Raw genomic sequence first — 21,030 nt, 5'->3', positions numbered from 1 at the left:
CTTATATAGAAACATTTAGATCTCTTGTAATATCGCTATTAGTCTCTTCCATTTTAATCAGCTTTAAACTAATGAATTTATTTAGTTATGTCCATTATGAAATCTCATTAGTGAAAGATAGATTCTTTTTTGAATAGATGCGTCAATAGTGGCATTCAACAAAATACATTTATTTAACACTTTTCAAGTGAAATGAAATAATACATCAACAAATTTTTCTTTACCCTAGGATATCTATTTGTTTTTAAAATATATACTGATCTGGACCATGTCCACGCTTCAAAAATATAAGTACCCTATCGATTTGATTGGTCCCTATTTGTTTATGTCACTGTGTAGTAAGATAAAAAAATAATATATATAATATATTATAATATATAATATAATATGTATAATATATATTGAAATCAATTTGCTTGGGTCTGTTGCGAAAAATGTGCTTAACAAACGAAAGTATGAAATTATTGCTACCTGATATTATTTTTTAATATTTATTTATATTATATACTTATACATATATATTTATTTTTATTTTTGCATATGTAGTAAACACGAAACATATCATCGTTAACTTAAACCTCCTTAAATTAAGAACAGAACAGTCTATATTCATAAATCATGCGTTTATACAAAAACAAACTAACGAAAACTAAAACTACTCATATCGATGTTGCAAGTTGCCTTAAAAATTTTTGAGAAATATTAAATAAAAAACATAAACCATTTTGGATGAATATTTAAAGTTCAGATAATATAAATTCTTAATAAAATAAAAAAAAATTAATACAAATAATTTAAATATATATTAAATATATGTATGTTTTGTTTAAGTTTTTTTTAGGGAACAGAATTGTTATTATTATAAAAAATAATAAATTATTGTTAATATAGAACAAATATAGAAATATATTTATATATTTATATATATATATATATGAATTTATTTTATACACCAAATTTTTAAATTCATTAAAATAGAACAAGAACTACAACCACAGAGTAAAAAATCTAATTAAGAATTTTATTTTAAATTTATCATTACAAAAAATATTTATTAAAGTAAACAAGAACAATTTATTATTTTTACATATTACTTATATACATATATTTAGTTAAATTAGCCATATAGAAATATATTTTAATTGTAGTTGTTATATTTGAAAATGTTAAGACATTTTATAAAAGAAATATATTTCTAGTTCTAAATTATTGCAAACAAAAAAAAAATTAATAAATAATTAATAATAAAGTATTGCATACAATAAAGTACATAATATAAAATTAAATATATACTATAATTTAATTAAAATAAAAATTGTTATTTGCACGAAAATAAAATATTAATAAAAAAATACAAACCAGCAAAATCGTTTTTTAATTTATATACATTTATATTTTAAATATAATAAAAAATATCGCAGGAAATCTTTAACATCAAATTATACTGAATTATATGTTAATACTACATAAAAACATATACTTAATGTGATGTGTAATAGTATATATATATATTTTTATAAAAAATATTTGGAATTTATTATTTGAAAAATCACGAAGACGTTCGGATGTCTTCCTACTAGGTTAAGTTAGGTTAGATGAAGTTATACAGGCGATCATAAGTGGATCCACTTAGGTCTATAGGCCTATTATGCTAGCCTATTATTAAAAGCTAGAGAATTAAAACCATCTATAATCTTTGGCAAAGGTTATGATACTATTTAAAGGGAGTTCTTGAAGTTCGCCAAGTTACTAAAAAAAGAAAGCCCCTAAAATGTTAAGGCGCCGCCGAGCATGTACCGGACAGAAGCAAAGCAGGTGGGAGGCGCTTTCATCATCCTCACCACAACTGCGGCAGATACGGTTAAAAGAAAGATTTAGTCTCATCATTGTTAACTATAATACAATGACCTGTAAGTAAACTTAGTGCAAGACTAATATCTCTACATTTCTATGAGAAAGTTCGATTTTCTTCTATTTATGTGTGGCCAAATTGCATACAGATGCCCTCATATCGTAGTGATCTTCCTACTAAAAGACGTTTAACCTACTAAAAACACCTGTTAGGAATAAATAAAATTTTGTGAAAGGTATTGAGGGTGACTTATGCGACATGACATGCGCTAAGTCAAATGCTAGGGTACTAAACTGGAGGACATTAGGAGATAGGATATATAGCCATACAATATACTTTAAGAAGCAAGTGAAAGTAAGTGATCGTCAATATAAATTATATAAATTCTAATAAAGAGCATAAATTTATGAATTAAAAATTAATATGAATCAAGCGACCAGATGATCCCCGATTCTTCTAACAGAAACTATTTTCAAGCGTTAAGTGCGGCTAATGTGAAGGGTTTAATACTAAAAATTAGTTTGGTAAGTATGAGCACGTATGCATAACGGTATAGTAATTGCACTCTACTTGTACTTATGAATATACCATATAATTTGATTTGTTACAGTTCTTTGGTATTGACATACATACATTAACTGCATAAGAGAACCAGTTACTAATCTATAATTATTTACTGAAACCCACTTGGATTTATACACTACTGGTATGAGGCTCTGCGGTGGATACTAATCTTTAAAAAATCCCACGTTTTAAGTGCAAAACATCGCGCAAAAGTACCAAATCAAAAAAAAACGTCTAAGAATGCAAAGAAATATGCTAATCAAATACCCAATCCCGCTTGCAATGGACCTAATGTGACTTTTAAATATATTCATAAAGTAAAGAAAAAACACTCGTATGGATCTCTTTGAAATAAATGAGTTGTAGGCACTAATATACGCTATCCATATATTTGGATACGTCACTAGACATAGTACATAAGCATTGAGGATCTTTGTGGGCGTTTTATATAAAGCTTATAAAAAATAATTATTTTTCTTCAAATTAAATTACAATCTGTAATAAAATGGATTAAAATCAACAAAAAAAAAATTTAGAATTCGGATACGGACACAGATACAGATACTGATTATTAAACAGATAATTACAAATTACATTAAAATAATTAAATACAACTTACCTCACACACGGAAACCTTCTTATTGAAACGCAAATCTAAACTACATAAGAATTATAAATCTATATATTTCATTATAACAACAATGTACACTAGTTGGCATAAGTATTTTCACAAAATCTTTGTATAAATGTTTTTCGCGTGAAAACAAAAAATAATTTTTTGTATTAAACTTTAATTGATAATAAACATTGATAAAAAATAAATATTGATTATAAATTATTAAAAACCATGGACAAAATGGCTGAATTGAGTTTGGTTATCAGATCTTCAATAGTTGCAAAGTTTAACGCTAGAACGGCAGTAAAAGATATGGCAAAGCAGTTTAAGGTGTCGCATCAAACTGTTTACTATCAAATTAATAAGTTGGGTTACTTGATTCCTATCGCCAGTTCACTATCAATGAACCAATGTCAATATTTAACTACCCTAAACGATTATGCCTTTCCTTCCGAAGTTAAGCTTATTGAAGCATCACTTATCCTGCAACAGGATACTGCTTTATGCCATGAAGCCCGGATGATAACTAATTTTTTGATGAACCACCTCAAAGTCCAGATTTAAATATTACAGAAAACGTCTGGTCTCTTTTGAAACCAAAGAGAACAGTTTCGTTAAATAAAAGCAGAGAGGAGATAATTTCTAAGGTCACTTCCTTTCGAAACAAATATCTTCAAAGATTCTTCAAAATTAAGTGGATTCAGTACCGAAACGCCTTATATATTTATTAGGGATTTATAAGAGATCTTCCCACCGAACTTCTCAACAAATAGTTCTAGACTACTGTTTGTGTTTTTTAAAGCATATCGACTTATTTTAATTTTTTTTAATATTAACACATATCTGTTCTGCATTGTTTGAGTTTGCAATGCGTTCAAAGGATGCCATTCTAAAACCGGTGCTAATCTAAAACTCCTTTGCTATTCAGCTACATAACTGCTCCTCTTAATTGAATATATATATATATATATCTTGTAAATCAAATCTTATTACATTTATTTAATCAAAAATAAAAGAAAAATATGTGTAAACTTTAATCGTTTAATATTTCAACTTATATAGTATACAAAACGTACATTAAAGACAAATTTCTCTATTGATAAAAATTGAAATAATAACTATTATATTATATCATTAAAAATATTTGAACTTAGTTGTTATATATGCTCAGTAAGCAACCCTGGAAGAGCGTGACGATTTTGATGAATTGTAATGACGATCTTCGCGCGCATTTCGATCGCGATTTTCATGAGACCTTTCCCGGTTGTCACGAGCATGCGGTGGTGTTTTATCCTATTGAATGAAAAGTGAATAATTTGATTAATTATTTAGTCTGCATATTTTAATAATATTTAAAAGTTATGCTTAATTGATAAAATTTAACAAATAATAAATAATTTCAAATTAATATAATATATAATAAAATAACATTTTTCTAATGTCGTCAATGTCTAATGTCTCAGCCTTTTTAATTAATATCAGACCCAGAATCTTATCCTTTCCCCATCACGCATATTTTCTTTCAAGTATTTTCTTACCTCACAACCCATCTAAGCCTATGTATTCGTCTTATAAACCGTTCACTTATGTTTATGTTTAAAATAATCACTTTATGTCTCCTGCTTTATAGGCCTTTATATCTTTATAGATCTAAGTGTATTACGTGAAGAATTTTTAATATCAGATAAGAATAGAAGCTCATTGCTTAGTATTCTTCTTTTCAGTTCAATTCAGTTAAAAAATAAAATTAATGAGGAATATATTATTCAACAAAGCTCTTTTTTTGAAGTTTATATAAGACTACTATATAATTTTATTACTTATTTAATGAAAAAAAAAATTAAGACTCTGATCTGGTATTGCAATGGATTTTAATGATCTACGCGTGGCCTTTTTGGTCTGCCAGCATAAGTGAATTGATATAGCATTTACTGAAAAATAGAAGAGTTATATATTAGGTTCAGGACTTTACATTGCAACTACATATGTACTAGTCTGCATTCATTTATTATGAATGCGTACATATATCGAGTAACATTTGCTGTATGAGAAACAGCATCGATAGATAGATAATAAAAGACGTTCTTATATCTCAAGTTATGACGGAAGACAAAAATATTTTATACTAGAATATAAATTGTTCTAATTTATATATCAGTAAATATCTTTTGATATATGAATGGTGTGACTTCAATCAAAATAATTTTGAAATAGAAATTTTTAGTATAAAATGAAATACATTTTACATTTATATACTTAAAATATGTAAATATACTCACTCTTGTATGAGTTGTATGTTTCTCTCTGTCACGTCCATCTTCATCACCATTTGGAACTGTAAGCAAAGAAATAAAAATATTAAAAATAGATAACAATAAAGAATTTAAATAAAAATAAATAAAAAAATCAAATGAATTGAATATATTTGTACCATCTCGCCTTCTTTTAGTTGTAACGTTACTAGCTTCTTCCATACGTATACGTTTACGACCTAGTTTACGCTCTTTCCGACCATCTTTGTCCTCAACATTGGATTTTTCTTTACGAGAATCTTTCATCTTGAATGTACGTTCCTTTTTGCTGTGCAATACAGGACTATCTGGTGCATTTTTCTGAAAATACAAAAAAGTTTGTACACAATACTCTTTAATATATCCTATATCTATTGCAGGTAGAGAATTATGGGTAGCTTGATAAATATTTATATAAATTTATGTTACTTTTTTTTACGTTAATTGACATTTTACCCTAACATTTAGATATTTTTTTTCATACAGTTACTAAATTTCTGTTTAATTTTTTTTTTTTTTTGTTTTTTCTTCAAACATCAAACTATCCCCAACCACTTACCGAAACCGATAGCACAGATAACATAGCGGTAGAGAGGTTAGATAGAAGGACGTCTTTCTGTTTTAATTACCCGTAAACAGACATGACCATCAACATAATTCTATGATACAGGATATTGTCTATTTTCCTTTTAAATATGAACTAAAACGTTGTAGAAGTTATTTTACTGGAGGCGAGATCCGGCTCTTGCAGTAGATAAACCAATGCTGATTGTCACACTAATAAATACAGCTGCTGTCAACACCAATTGCTACTTGAGTAGTTGAATGAATAGTTGAATGAATAATAAAAGATGAAAGAGGTTGAAAAACTTCCATTTTAGGTTGATCTCTCATAATAACGCACTGATGCTATGTGGATTGAAGACTTTGATATTGTTTTCTTTTAAAGTTGTATTCTCTATTTGAGATTAGAACATTCAAATGTTGTTGTTGTTAATTTAAATTTGATATTGTTTATTAATTCATAGATCTCCGCACAATTCCAATACATACTATAGCTGCATATTTCAACATGTTGTTGATATATTCATTTGCGATATAACTTCAGTTAGTTAGTCATTTAGTTAGATGGAGACTTACACAAAACTAAACCTTGCTGTGGATAGTTTTGTAGTGTTTCACCACTATTTGAATCCAGCAAATTTGAGTTCAGCTTCAATTCCTTTTCCTTTTCTTTTTTTTGTTCATAAAAGCTACTAATTTCTTACTTTGGCAATCCTTATTTTGTGACTTTTAAATTTACGACTCCATCATTTGTAACTTCCTATTTAACGGCTCTATATTTGACAACTTCTTACGTTTGCAGCTCCTCACTCTGCAGTTCCTTACTTCGCAGCTTCGTATCTTGTAGTTCCTTAGTTGCTGGAATATTGATGATATGCTAGATTTACTTGCTTAGTATGGGAAACTTAGCACCCAGGCAACCGTTCATCCTCAAAGTGTGGAAAATTTGACATCACAACTTATGGTAAGAGAATTCAATGGTTCGTATTTGTGTATTGGAATAATTAGTTAATTAGTAGCTTGGGTTAACATAGGTAACAATTTTTCTTTCAGGCATGTATACAGTATATGCAATCACGAACAAGTATAGATCGCATTCAAATGTTCACATACATTCATTGTAGTCATCAGTTAAACTGTAGTTTAAGCTGAAGTAATTTTTTTTGTAAACCATGAGGACAGCACAGTGGTGAATGTTGAGTTGTATCAGGAACTTCATTTTATTTCAGGATATATTGCAGAGAATTATTATAATACTTGTAAAGTCGTAGTATTACCAGCCAAAGATTCAGTTCAATATTCCCTTCTTTAATTCACGCTTCTAACTTTTATCAGGCGTAAGTTAATAATGCTGTTGATATTGTTTTTCAATGATGAATCATCTACCAGGTTTCCAGTTCTTCATATTTTGCTTCTAGATTTTTATTTCAATGTGACATTTTTACACTTTTTCAGAGATGGTTCGATTTAATAATTTCATACGCGTGAGTTGATCCGTTAAAGTTGCTCATATGAACTTTTCGAATTTAAAGTTGTACATCTGCTTAAAGTTGACTTCTTTTAATGATAAAATATAGTACAGTTGGGATGGATAGGTTTTATCCGTATATAAAGTTGATCTCTCAAATAGGCAGTTGTGTTTTCGTTTATCTTTGTTGATTATGTTGTTTAGGGTTGAAACAGCTTTCCTTCCAGGAATTTTGAGTAAGTCTTCTTTAGTTTTACTGTTGGAGTATAATGTGATGTGGGAATGTGATGTACGGAATTTATATCCTAGCGGTGTCACTTATACAGTTGAGTTGTATTTTCCTTATTGTCGTGCACTTACAAATTACAAGAAATACCTTCTCTCTCAATGTGTAATACTTAGCTATCTAAATACATAGTTACTTTTTTCCTTTTTTGTTTTTTTATATCGTTCACTTAAATTTTCAAAAAATATTATTATATACATATAATAAAGCTCTAATTTTTTGTATAATTGAAAATACACAATTTTTATGTAATAACTAGCAACTTAAATCTAAAGATATGCATTGTACGTATATTATTTGTGTATACGTTATTGTGGTATAATCATAAATTATTTACTTATTTGCACTCTATTTGAACTTAATTATATATCTTATAATATATCATTTAGATAATATATATTTTTAACATAATAATTTATAGAATTTTTTATACAAAAATAAATGATTACACTTATTGTGATAAAAAATTCGTGTATTCGCAAAACAGAAATTATAATCACAAACTTTTTTGTTTATAAATAATTATATAGAGTATATTCCTGATAAATGTTCTCCGTATAAATAAAATTTACATTTAAATACAATATAAATTTATTTAAAAATTAACAAAACAAAACTCAGTTCCTCAATTAAGGCCGTGTGCGAGTTTGGCTAAATTGATGGTAAATTGAAGGAAATAGTATATTATTACTGACATAATTATTAGTGGCAGCGAATGTTAGTATTTTGGTATTATGTTGGTATATTTAACAGATTTTCGAGTAGGGTAAATTAGATAAAAATCAGGTAAATTAGGTATTACCATTGTAGAAATTTTATAAGATGATTAATAAATAAATAAATAAATTTGAAAACTTTAAACCAAAAATAATAAATAAGTACAATAAATAAATGTTAACATAAATGCAGTGCAAAATATCCCTAGGAAATTTCAATTTACTTTAACTCAATTTACTCGAACTCGCACACGGTCCAAATGTAATTCTCGGATAAATGCACCAAAACAACGAAATTTTCATGAACGTATTGTTCTGTAATATATATATGTATATATATATATATCGGTTCAATAATATATTTTCCATATAACGCAGCAAATACTGCATATATATTTCTATAGATAAATACACAGATATTTATAAATGTAATTATCTTACATACCGTCAGATAAGAAGTCATACGGAAGATACATTATTGGATCAATTTGTGCAAGTTTAAACATGTCCATAGATATTAAATTTTAAAGTTATTTTTAATTTTTGTTGTAATTCACTATTGTAATTTATTATTTTAATTCACTATTGTTTAAAAAATCTTTCTATAAATTTTAAAATTCTTATCGCGCTTGTAGCTCACGTTATAAGGATGTGGTTTCGTATGTTATATTTTTATATTTTACATATATAATATATGCTATATATCTATATATATTAACATACGTAAAAATGTGATCATAATAATATTAGTATATTAGCGGATTTATCCGAGAAGCGGATTAATTTGCGAGATTTAGTTTTGTTTGTTTGTGATTAAATTTGTGGTTAATTTAAAAGTAAAAATACATTATACAATACAAATATACGTATTTTTACATATATTGTTATAATTTTCCATTTTTATGCAATACATAATGCATATTCCAATGCTAAACATATATATATATATAAATATAATTATAGAATCTTCTTAATTTTTAATTGTGCACAGCCCTAATTATATATATTACCTCTTAAGCAGCCCTGAGTTGAAGATTGTTTACGCATATTTTTATATTGATTATATAATTTCAAAATAAATAATATTGTAAATACTTATATAACATAAATATATGGCAGAGTTCTGTATTTATTTAGCGTACAGTATACATTTTGAAATCAAACTATAGAACTTTATAAGTTCAATTTTATTGTTATTATTTTATTTATAAACTGTTAGGTTAATTCGTTAATTTTATAAATTGGTTATTTGTACGAAGAAACTTAAAAAAATAATATTGGATCTATATTAAAACCATAAATAGAGTTTTAAGGAATACTGTACTCAAAATAAACTTTAGGCAGAAATAAACCTTTGGAAATCTCAAAAATAATTCGTTCACTTTCGAGACCAATTGCTGTAAAGCGGTATGCGATAGAAAGCAATTTCTTTTGAAAATTATGTTCTCAATATAATCACGTATTGATATAAAAAAAGAAATAAAAAAAAAATTTCCAAAAAAAAAACAAAACAACCTTTTTATAAATAAATTAATTTTAAATCACTACATTTCATAAATCCACTTAAGTATGAACATATATTAAGAATCAAACTAAAGCATATTAAATCGGCTGTAGCAAATGTATTATTATAAACGATTATTTTTATAAATACTTCTTGAGAAATAGTATTTTCGGATAATTCGGATAGTTTGTTCGAAACACTGCATTGCAATTAATATCAAAGATGTATTCAATACAACTTATGTTTTATCATACAATTAGTAAATACTCTATTTGACGGTAATAATTGTTAATTAAAAAAAGAATATTATATATTATAAATATAGTACACTAAAACATGTATTCTAAATAATTAAAACTAAAAATTTGATATCTCAAACAAAAATCATACAATAATTTACTTAATCACATTGACTTATCAAAATATATAACATACTATCATTACAAAATATATAGTTGGAAATGTTTTTATATTACAAATTGATAAAGACATGTTTTTTAGTTGTAAAAAGTGCATTCGAACCTAATTTTTTTCAAAAAAAAAAAACAAAATACATATTTTTTAAAATATAAATATTTTTTAAGAATACATAAATAATTTTTTTGGAAAATATAAATATTTTTTAGAAAAAAAATATTTTCAAAAGAACAAATAATTGCTTAGAAAAATATTTTTATTTCTTATATTCTTTAAAATAATATTAAAAAAAATATTTAACTTCATTAAAAAAATTTAAATTATTCTTAAATGTTTATTTATAAAAATTTCGTACATACATTTATTTTGTTTCATAAAAAAAATTTCGAGCGTACTTTTTAAAAATTAAGAAAAAATTCATTCGGAATCACTCTAATCTAATAATTTATTAATAAAAAGATTATCGAACAGTGATGATGCTTTGCATACAAAAAGTAAATAGTAAATACAAATTTTACAAAGCTAAATATAGAGAGGATATGTTTTTAATTACATTTAATTACATTCAAAATAAAAACTAATAAAAAAAAATTAAATAAGTTTCTTCATATCATTCAGAAAAAAAACTACATTTTACAATACAAAATCATCAAATAAAGTAATAATAATATAATTCTATATAACTCTATGAAATTATAAAATAAAAGCTATATTCTACATATTCTATATATAAAATACTAAATGCAAAACAATGCATGCAATATAAAATATATATTATACAAAAAATTCATATATAAAATCTATATTAGTGCATATATCATATATGAAACATAAAATATGTATTATACCAAATATTTATATATAAAATATCTATAACATCTATAACAATATTTATATTAGTAACTACATCACATATGAAAAATAAGATATGTTTTATGCATAATATATAACCTATCTATTTATAAAGGGTTGGTGTGGAAAAAAAAATATACACATTTTTTCTTTATGTAAAACCCTATTTTTTTGAAAAAATAAATTTATAATTTGAAAAATAAAATTATAATTTGAAAAAAAAAATGTTAATTAAATAAATCTCATTTAATTTTAAGTTTTTTTTAAATAAATACCCCAAAGCAATGAATTTAATTTAATTCATATAAATAAATTAATTTTTTTATTAAAAAAATATATAATTGCGATAATGTTAACTTAAATATTATCAGATAAATAGAGAAAAAAATTTTTATTCTATTTCCAAAGAAACGCATAGTGCAAATACTTCTAATATATATTTAAGTGTTAATATAAACAATATAAAATATACCAGTTTATATACATTAATGGGTTAATCAATGCTTCATTATAGACTATAATATTATAACTAAATGTTTTTTATATAAACAATATTTATACAAAGGATTTTTAAGACATTAACTAAGCCCAACGGCATAATTTATTTGAATTTAATTTAGTAGGGAAATTTATATACAGTTTGATATTTTCAATATATGATTCGTTACATTATTACTTAATAATGATTCTAGAAATTTTTATAAAAAACTTTTATTTGCCACTCTGAATCATGATAAATATTGAAAATAGACTCGAATGTCCTTTTTTTTTTATTTCTTAAACCACGGAAACATTTTCTGTTTTTATGCTACACTGTATTTGAATACGTAATATAAAATCTATAATAAAATATATTTATAATATAGCAAATAAAAATAGTAGAAATAATTATATATACCATAATATGTATAATATAAAATAAGTAATATAATTCTAAATTGAAGTGTATTTAATCCGTCTATAGATATTTGTTGAAAATTGACTAACAACCCTATTAAAAATTCGAAAAGTTCACTATAAAATATTTAAATTACAATACAGTTGTATATATATAAAAAAAAAACTATATAATTTAATACATATTATCTAATTTTATAACTACATCAACTATTGTTAAAACATTGTTTGAATTTAATATAGATAATTCAACAAAGCAGCATCACTTCTGTGAAATCTTATTAAAAAAAAGCAGAAAAAGAATTCAAATACGATTAAAAAAGTAAAGCGTTCTAGAAGAATTTTGAAACAAAAACACATAAATCACAGAACAGTGCCATATATGCATTATTTACAAACATAAGCTGTATTTAAATAAATTAACAACTGTAATAAATGTCTCAGGTAATTAACTAAAATTAGTACTTTAATTTATACAAATACTTATCACGCAGTCACAGTTTGAATCAGTGGTATAACGGTCATTATTTCTAATAATTCTTGCTGCTTGAGGAAAATGTTGTTGAAGATAGTTTCGATATCTTAGAATTTCGTTGTTCTTGGTGTTGTTTTTACATAGTTTTACGGACGGCATACTGCTGCTTGTAGATGTTGTTTAAATACTTATTATTCCATCATTATACTAACCTTTGGATTTAATATTGTTTCCATTTTACGCCGTTTTGAATCTATATATAAAAACTAATTAATGAAATGCTTTTTTTAAACAATAAATGTATAATTGCCTTTTTCGTAGTCATCCAGACTTTGAGTTCGACGTATTGATGAAACGGTACTTTCATTGGAGACAGAACTTAAATCCCGATCGCGCACATGTTCTCGCTCATATTCATTATAATGTTTATCTGCAATATCTCCAACTTCCACCATAGGTGTATTGTCACGACGTTTTTTACGAATTACATCTTTAGTACTAATACTCTCATGCTCATCATTGTAAATTTTGTGATCTCGAGAACGTTCACGTTCACGATCTCTATCCCGATCTCTTTCACGCTCCCTTTCACGTTCTCTTTCTCGTTCTCTTTCACGTTCTCTTTCCCGTTCTCTTTCACGTTCTCTTTCTCGCTCCCTCTCTCGTTCTCGTTCTCGCTCTCGTTCACGTTCACGCTCTCGATCACGTGCTCGTTCGCTTTCCCGCTCATCGATTTTATCTTTTTTCTTTAAAACGCGCGCTGTACTAGCAACTAACTGTCGATCATTCTGTAAATAGTCAAGGGAATCATCCTTAATTTCAATAGTCGTTACATTACGATTTAAAGATATCGTGCTCATAGCGTTAGGCGCATTCATATTAGTATTAAGCGAGTTTATGAGTTTCGCTTCACGCTCTTTTATGTTAGAGTAATTTGATAAAGCGTTACTAACATTGACATTGGATGAAACTGTAGAAATTTTAACAATTTTCGGTTTGTCCATCATCATATCTTTCTCCCGTTTATCTACTAAATATAAAAATTTTAAATTTGTGTTTAAATGATTATAAAATGACATGATTACCACTCTTGATTATAGTTAAGTTGGGAACCGGCTTAGATATTATAGTTTCTATTGCATTACCAACCGTTTGGTTAACAGATGCGGTAGTATTAATTGAAGCTTGCTGCATTGTGTTGGATGGCGGAACTCTTGGATTATTAGTTGAGTTTTGACTAACAACTGAACTAGCACTTGATGTACTTGGCTGCGGTCTATCACCAACATGATGGAAATCTGATTCCAGAACCATTTGTGCTGCTTTATGTTTCAATTGCCCTATATAACTTGTAGCAATTACAAATAAATCTGGACGTTTGTTTTTCTCTTCTTCTCTAACTTTCTCTACTTTTCGTTCTATAATTTGACCAAGTTTCACAAGAACGGGATAATATGGCAAAATGCGCATTAATATAATAAATGCATTGCGTATTTGCATATAATCCTTTGAATCTAAACAAAACACAATCGCTTTCGTGATTTTATAATGCCACTTATGACAGACGTGACGATAATTCTCATAACCAACATTATCATTGGCCTCTGAAAATTGATTACTAACACGAAACTTGGTAACAAATCCAGGATAAAGTGAACATTCCTTATTAAAAATATCCTGATTTCCATGCCAACGCATTACCATTTCTAAAAGCGCACAAAGAAAACGACCATAACGTGTAGCTTCATTTTCAGTACATGAAGTTAAACTTATTGTTATGTCACAAAATATCTAAAACAAAAGTGGATATTTATTAAATATATGGATATATTACATGGATATATGTCATTCACTTACTCTATCATAGCATAAAAGTGTAGAGAAATTAGCCGTTTTCAAATTATGTATGGTATGCACGAATTTAGCACAATATAGTGCGTCAAGGGCAGTAAAAGTACACCTATGAAATAAACAAAAAAAATCAATTTTGTAATTTTAATTAACAATAAAACATAAATATAAAAATAAATTACTAGACGAATATATACTATTTATATATATATAATATATATATCTATATAGTTCATTATATACATTATATTAGTGTATTAACCAGAAGAAATCGTATTGTTTTTGTAACAATATGACACAAAAATGAATAAGGATAAGCGAAGAGATGGACAGTGTCATAGGGCCACATTAAAGTCCTTCAGTTATGCATACATTCGGAATGGCCGTAGTTTTGTGTGAGGTTGAACTCGTACCCTGCCAAATTTGAAGTTCAGAGTCAGTGTTCTTTAGTCAACTGACCCAAAGCTATTAATTTGTTGTGGGACTTTATTAACAAACTACTTTTGAATATATAAATTTTAATTCTTAGTATTCTTAGCACCTTAGTATTAGTATAGTGCACTTAATTAAATTAAAATATTTTGATATGATAATCCAATTTCAGAAATTATGGCTTTTATAGGTACTAAAAAAAATAAATTTCTAAATAAAAGAACCCACCCCACACCATTTGTTACCTTTACCTTGGAAAAACGCACAACTGCAAAAACTGCGTTATAGTCTCATTTTTAGCGGATTTAGCGGAACGTGAAAGGAACCAAGTATCTTTCTGCTGTTGTAGTAGTTGTAAAATTTTATCGACATGCTCTTGTTGTTTCTTGCGCTCGTCCTGTAGTTTCTCCATAAGAGCAAGATATCGCTCATGTTCTTTCTTGTTTTTTGATGCATTCTAAATTATCAATCAATATACATACATGTAAAAGTAGATACACATAACTAATATTCATTAATTACTTTAATTACCGAATCTTTTGCGTCTGATATTTGTGTTGATAGTAACTTCAGTTTAGCAATTTCCTTCTGATAACTCTCTGTAGGCACTTGTAGATCATACATACTTAATGACCAAAATGTTACGAAAAATTGTGGACTTATATCTTCCCACACCTTTAAACCATGAAGTGGACGCACGGAATCAACTATTGGGTACCATATATCATATGTGGCATCCATATATTTTTGTTGTTTCTGTGTACTCGTTAATTTTTTGGCATTAGGATCGGCTTTACGTAACAAATCATACTTTTGCTAAATTTAGAGAATGAAATAATTTTATAAAAATATATTTTTTATTAATATACTTACATTTATTTGATGAGCAAACATAGGTCTTGCTAAAAAGAATGCTACATCAGCGTTAATGTGATACTCTTGCAACATGGCTACCACAGACGGTAAACGTTCAACATACTCATCAACAGTATACGTTGAACCCAAAAACGTACCAAATTGTACTAAAGTATCCTGGCATTGATCATACAATTTTCCGACAAGTTTTAAATGACTTTCAGCAGTTTCACGGTAAATTACGCAATGCTTCTGCTGTGCCATCAGCAAACAAATACCGACAGCTAAATCGTTATTGGCTAATGCTTCTTTTAAGCGTAGGGATGACTTCTTTGTGTTACGGACTTGACTAAAGTAACCAGCCTATGTAAAAAATGCAAAATAGTTTTTTTTATTTATTTTATTAATTCTTATTATAATGTAAACAAAAATATGTTAACCTCTCCGCGTAATAATTCACCGCCACACATTGCGTTTAACTGTTCATTTGTCATCTCTTCTGCCGACTCCACACCAGACATCTTCTGTACTATTTCTTTAAGTATTAACAAGTCCAAACTATTGTAATTAAATTTATTAAAAATAATTGACACATTAACAATTAAAATGTATAGAATTTACCTTTTTTGTGCTTTTAATTGATTTGCCACATATTGCAGTAAACCGCTTAATTCGATATTGTACTTTTTGAATACCGCACCACAGAAAGATGCTATATTTTGTAACCACAACGATATTGAAGTACCATCATGCTTTATTCGATTTCTGTCAGCCACTGTTAGGGTTTCAATTATAGAATATCCCAAACAATCAAATGACAGCGAATTTAAATACTTCAGGGAATCAACTACAGGACCTATTAAATTGTCATAAATTTGTATTTGCACTAAAACCTAAAAAAATTATAATAAAATCTTTACTATCACATATTGGATTATTAAAAAATATGTGTAATTACATAATCGAATAACGTGCCAGGCGTATTGTGACTTAACTTTCCAAACTGCCTTCCAACTGGCTTTACATTTTCTTTGCTTACACGTTTCATTAAGGCTTTAACTTTTTGCAATGCGTCACCCCGTTGGCGTATCAATACTGGATGTCTTTTATATGATTCATTTTTCCAATGTGCATATATACCATATCTGCAATAGAGCTCATACAATTATATTAACTTCACTCACAATAATGATAAAACAAATTACCGAAAATGATATGGCAGCATTTTTAAAACACTCCAAATTTCTTCGGCAATAGGACAATTGAAGTTTAAATAGGATAAAGCGGGCAAAAGGCATTCGTCAAGTACAGATATCACAGCATAATATAAATTTTCAGCTTCTTTGTCAACAGGAGGATTTAGATTATCGATGCCCATATTCACAAAAATTATACGAAACAACCGTATTAATTTATACATAAGCACAGTATCATAATAAATGGACGCTCCTAGTTGAATTGCCATCGGAAAGGCATATTTGCGCAATTCACTAAATGTGCGTGCCTCATATTTTTCAACCAACTCTTTATCTGAGTTAAGTGCTCTTTCAACACGTGTAGCTATTGAAAAGTTTTCATAGTATAAATGATCAAGACTGATATGAATTATGTCAGCTAATGCTACTACGATTCGTTCATTAATAATAACGCACTGTTGAGGTAATTTTTGTATAATTTGAAATGCATTCTCCCAATCCCCAACAAGTAAAAGATGTTCACAAAGCATAAATTTCTGATTCTTTCTATACGAGTCCTATATAAAATAATTAATATTACAGATTATTATATGTATTATCACATCAAACATTTTAAAAGTATACCAATTTTTGTTTTTCAATACTATTGTGTTGATCATCTTCTAAATTCTCTGCCTCAGTAGAAGTTTCTTCTTTGTCTTTATCTTTATTATCTTTGTCATTTTCTTTATCTCTATCCTTTTCTTTCTCCTTTTCTTTTTCTTTGTCCTTTTCTTTCTCCTTTTCATTTTCTTTCTCCTTCTCTTTATTTGTGCAAATTATATTTAATCTACGGCTATACTCTCTCGCTTCTGCTAAAGAGTTTTCCCAGGCGCTACGGATTTCTGCATCAGTGGGACTCAACTAATATACAAAACATATGTATTTTTAAATAATATTAAAATGAATTATAGAAAATGTTAAAACTTACCCATAAATATATCTCATTAATGTCGATTATTTTATGTTTTACTAGTAAGGCGCATGTATGATATAAAGAATCTGGAGTCTCTTCCTGAGAAAAATGGCGAAACTTGTATCCCATTAAATCGGTTATAATCGTATCGGTTGGCATATATTCATGTATAAGATCCACAAAGAATTTATGATACTCGGGACATGATTCAAGTGTTTCCAATATTATGTCGACCACACGATTGGGATCCAAGTTAAAGCAACCTTCAAATAAATATATTTACACATATAAATTGAATGTATATATGTATTTATAAGATATATTTTTCCAAATGATGTGCATGTATGTGGATTAAATTTAATAAAATTTATCAATGACCATATTAGAGTGCAAATGATATATAATAATACTGTTGATAATAATAATTAAAATTATAAAAATAAACCAGGTTCCAATAAGAACAACCACATTAAAGTAACCTTTCTAAGCAAGAAGTCATAAAAGCGTCGAAACTAAAGCTTCGAACTAAAAAACAAATAAAAAATATAGCTTCGTATATTAATATTTTAAATTTGTAATTTTTACATAAACTTTTACACATTATAACGAAAGTATAAAAACTAGCGGATTTAAAAAAATCCACAAAAAATATATTCCATTTAAAACAGATAATATTTAGAATTTTGAACACAAGTACTTCTTCGGAATCTGGCAATAGGTTTTTTATAATGATTGACGAGTAGTTCTGAGTATATGCCGATACTCATATATGTCAGTATTCCACTTAAGATAATTTTTAAAGAATATTTTTATGATTTATTTTTAAATAAAATAGAATGGATATGTTGCAATTTTATATTATACGGCAAATTTTGTTTAGAAATTTCAAATATTATAGAAGAAAAGGTATAAATATATTGGGTACTTTTATGTAAAAATTTCAAAAATTAATTTTTCAAACTAAATCAAAAGACCAACTTTACTATCTATGTGGATATTTATTTAGTTTAATTGACAACTAATCTTGAAACCTATTACTTAAATGATTTCAATTACAAAATAATATAGTTCATCGTTAAATGGTTTTTCAAAACGGCATACAAAATGGGTCAGAACACTATAAATGAACCATTAATATATTTCTTCCTAATTGCTTTTCATAAGTGTTATTTTACTTAGATTTTACGCATTTACATTGTAAAAATGTTTTTTCCTCAAATTTTAAGTTTTTACTGCTTATTGCAATTTTTAGTTTTTTGTAGTTGCTAGGCTTTTAGAGCAAACCACAACACTATGTTTACACTATCGCAATTAACAACTGTAGAGCAATAAGCATAATTTTTTATATGAAATTCCACACAAAATTTCATACAAAATATGCTAATGAGGTATGATAATTGTTAGTGTAATAACAGATTGATTGCATTCCTTATTATTGATAGCGAAAAAATTATTTTGGCATATTGTTTACAAAATAAAACTAAATGTTTTTTATTTTTCTTTTGTACATGAACATCAGATAAAAAAAAAAATTAACTATATTGCATAGGAATACATAATGAAAGCTTAGGAATAAAAAAAATCACATCATGGTCATTAATTATTATACTAATATACTATGCAAATATAGAATAATTGTTACAATTACTTACCTATTAATGATTTTAAAATATCCATGACTGAATCAGCAGTGATCTCCTCATCAAAGTCTGGATTTAATTCTACAACTAGTTTTGCATATCCTTCAGTTTCTTCGCGGAATAAATTATAGCGACGTTGTTTATAACTGAAAGTTAATACAAGTTTCAAATTTGTTCATTATGTTGAATTTTTCATCACATACTATAACTTTGTTTTGATTTTAATGAATTTTGTGTAGAACACCCTTTTAACAATACCAACATCTTGTAGTGTATCAATCTCTAAACGCTCCTTGATCAATGCTTCAGGCACAATTCTATCAAGATCTTTTAAAATACGTAAAAATGCATCACGTTGTTCTGGTACCTCCTCAACAATAACTAAAGTTTCTGCATCGACCGCGTTGAACATATCTAATACTAACGGGCCAAAATCTTTATGCAAACTCTATAAGGAAAATATATAATATATTGATACAGAAAATAAAAAACTATAAAAAGCATTCTATATTATTCATTTACTCACTATAACTTCAGCAAGTGTACTTAAAACACTTTCTTTCTTTAACTTAGATTTTGTGCCATTTATTAATAAATCGTATAGAGCATCCGATATGGCACAATAATTGGATTTCGTTTTTTTATTTAGTTCATAAATGTCACCTTCCGAGCGTTTAAAAAGCATTCTCATATGTTTTAAACTACAAAACATAATCGATTATAATAATATGCGGCTAATTAATTTTATTCTATACATACAATTCAATTCTTCCATATTTATCATAGTTGTCGTAAATATCAGGATTTAGTTTAGGCGCTTGACGCATAACAGCATCTAGCTCGGTTTCTCTCTGTTCATCAATTGCATCTAAGGCGGCAGTAGTTTCTTTTACACTATTAACTATTTTTCGCACATCGTCCTCAATATCGATATCTGTATTTTGAACACATTGTTCGTGTAAAGTAGAGTCACTTAAAACTGGCACCAGATTCATTTCAAAACTGGCTGGAGAATTGTTACCAGAATTGTTTTTACCAGAATCACTCAAAGACGTATTCACAATGCATCCCTCACGCGTTTCAGTCGATTCATTGCTATCTGAATTAGTTAATTTGTTTAAATTTTCTTCATTACCGGTTTCAAGATCAACTTCTGCGTCTGTAGTTTTGCTCCTTTTTGCTGGTAGCATTTCTTGGGATGATATTTACAGCAATTTGTTTTCAATTCGTATAAAGCGATATAAAACATATACTTCAACTTTTAATTAACATTCATTAATATTGAAACAACTGATATTTCTGGAACTAATATTAAGAAAAAAAATGTCGCCCTTTCTTAGAATTAAATTATAAAGAACCAAACTTCAGCACAATTTTATTGCCGTATAACTCAAAAAAAAATCCTTATGTCGGTTTTGACATAACAGGGATGTTACAATAAATTAGAAAAAACAACGCTATGAAAATGTAAAAAATTTCTCCATTCACCATAAAAACTGTTGTCATTTGTAATAAATTGCGTTTTCAATTTAAAAAATATTATATATGAAGACATTTTATCAAAAGAAGTATACAATATTACTAAATGTACGTACATAT

At 27.1% G+C, this 21,030-nt stretch overlaps 1 protein-coding gene across 4 annotated transcripts; it reads right to left on the bottom strand.

Moving 5' to 3' along the window:
- Positions 1 to 4,091: 4,091 nt before the first annotated feature.
- LOC119662577 (THO complex subunit 2) lies at positions 4,092 to 20,809 on the bottom strand. 4 transcript variants are annotated; one of them, XM_038072222.1, is made up of 21 exons: positions 20,191 to 20,809; positions 19,958 to 20,132; positions 19,635 to 19,879; positions 19,444 to 19,577; positions 17,807 to 18,054; positions 17,461 to 17,739; positions 16,846 to 17,393; positions 16,599 to 16,785; positions 16,262 to 16,533; positions 16,081 to 16,198; positions 15,659 to 16,003; positions 15,308 to 15,601; positions 15,037 to 15,242; positions 14,360 to 14,462; positions 13,588 to 14,293; positions 13,456 to 13,532; positions 12,813 to 13,290; positions 12,715 to 12,755; positions 5,464 to 5,644; positions 5,312 to 5,367; positions 4,093 to 4,325 (listed from the first exon to the last, which is right to left on the bottom strand). In XM_038072222.1, exons 1-21 carry the CDS (start codon positions 20,619 to 20,621, stop codon positions 4,200 to 4,202), a joined length of 5,250 nt encoding a protein of 1,749 aa, XP_037928150.1. In that variant the 5' UTR covers positions 20,622 to 20,809; the 3' UTR covers positions 4,093 to 4,199. The 4 variants fall into 4 exon arrangements, with proteins under 4 accessions (XP_037928147.1, XP_037928148.1, XP_037928150.1 ...); XM_038072219.1 differs by having other exon boundaries at positions 4,092 to 4,325; positions 12,813 to 13,532; XM_038072220.1 differs by having other exon boundaries at positions 4,092 to 4,325; positions 12,813 to 13,529.
- Positions 20,810 to 21,030: the final 221 nt, after the last annotated feature.

The sequence above is a fragment of the Teleopsis dalmanni genome, chromosome X (genome assembly GCF_002237135.1).
Source record: "Teleopsis dalmanni isolate 2A chromosome X, ASM223713v2, whole genome shotgun sequence".
Taxonomy (NCBI): domain Eukaryota; kingdom Metazoa; phylum Arthropoda; class Insecta; order Diptera; family Diopsidae; genus Teleopsis; species Teleopsis dalmanni.
Note: the sequence above shows the minus strand (reverse complement) of the source record. Positions and strands in the feature narration are given on the sequence as shown.

What these genes read in the sequence shown, in the direction of transcription:
- LOC119662577 (XM_038072219.1), bottom strand. Translation starts at nt 20,621, where the DNA reads ATGCTACCAGCAAAAAGGAGCAAAACTACAGACGCAGAAGTTGATCTT. An exon ending in GTGAATTATTACGCGGAGAG is followed by an intron (nt 16,004 to 16,080) that starts GTTAACATATTT and finishes TTTTTTACATAG; the next exon opens with GCTGGTTACTTTAGTCAAGT. An exon ending in AACATACAACTCATACAAGA is followed by an intron (nt 4,326 to 5,311) that starts GTGAGTATATTT and finishes TTCATTCAATAG; the next exon opens with GATAAAACACCACCGCATGC.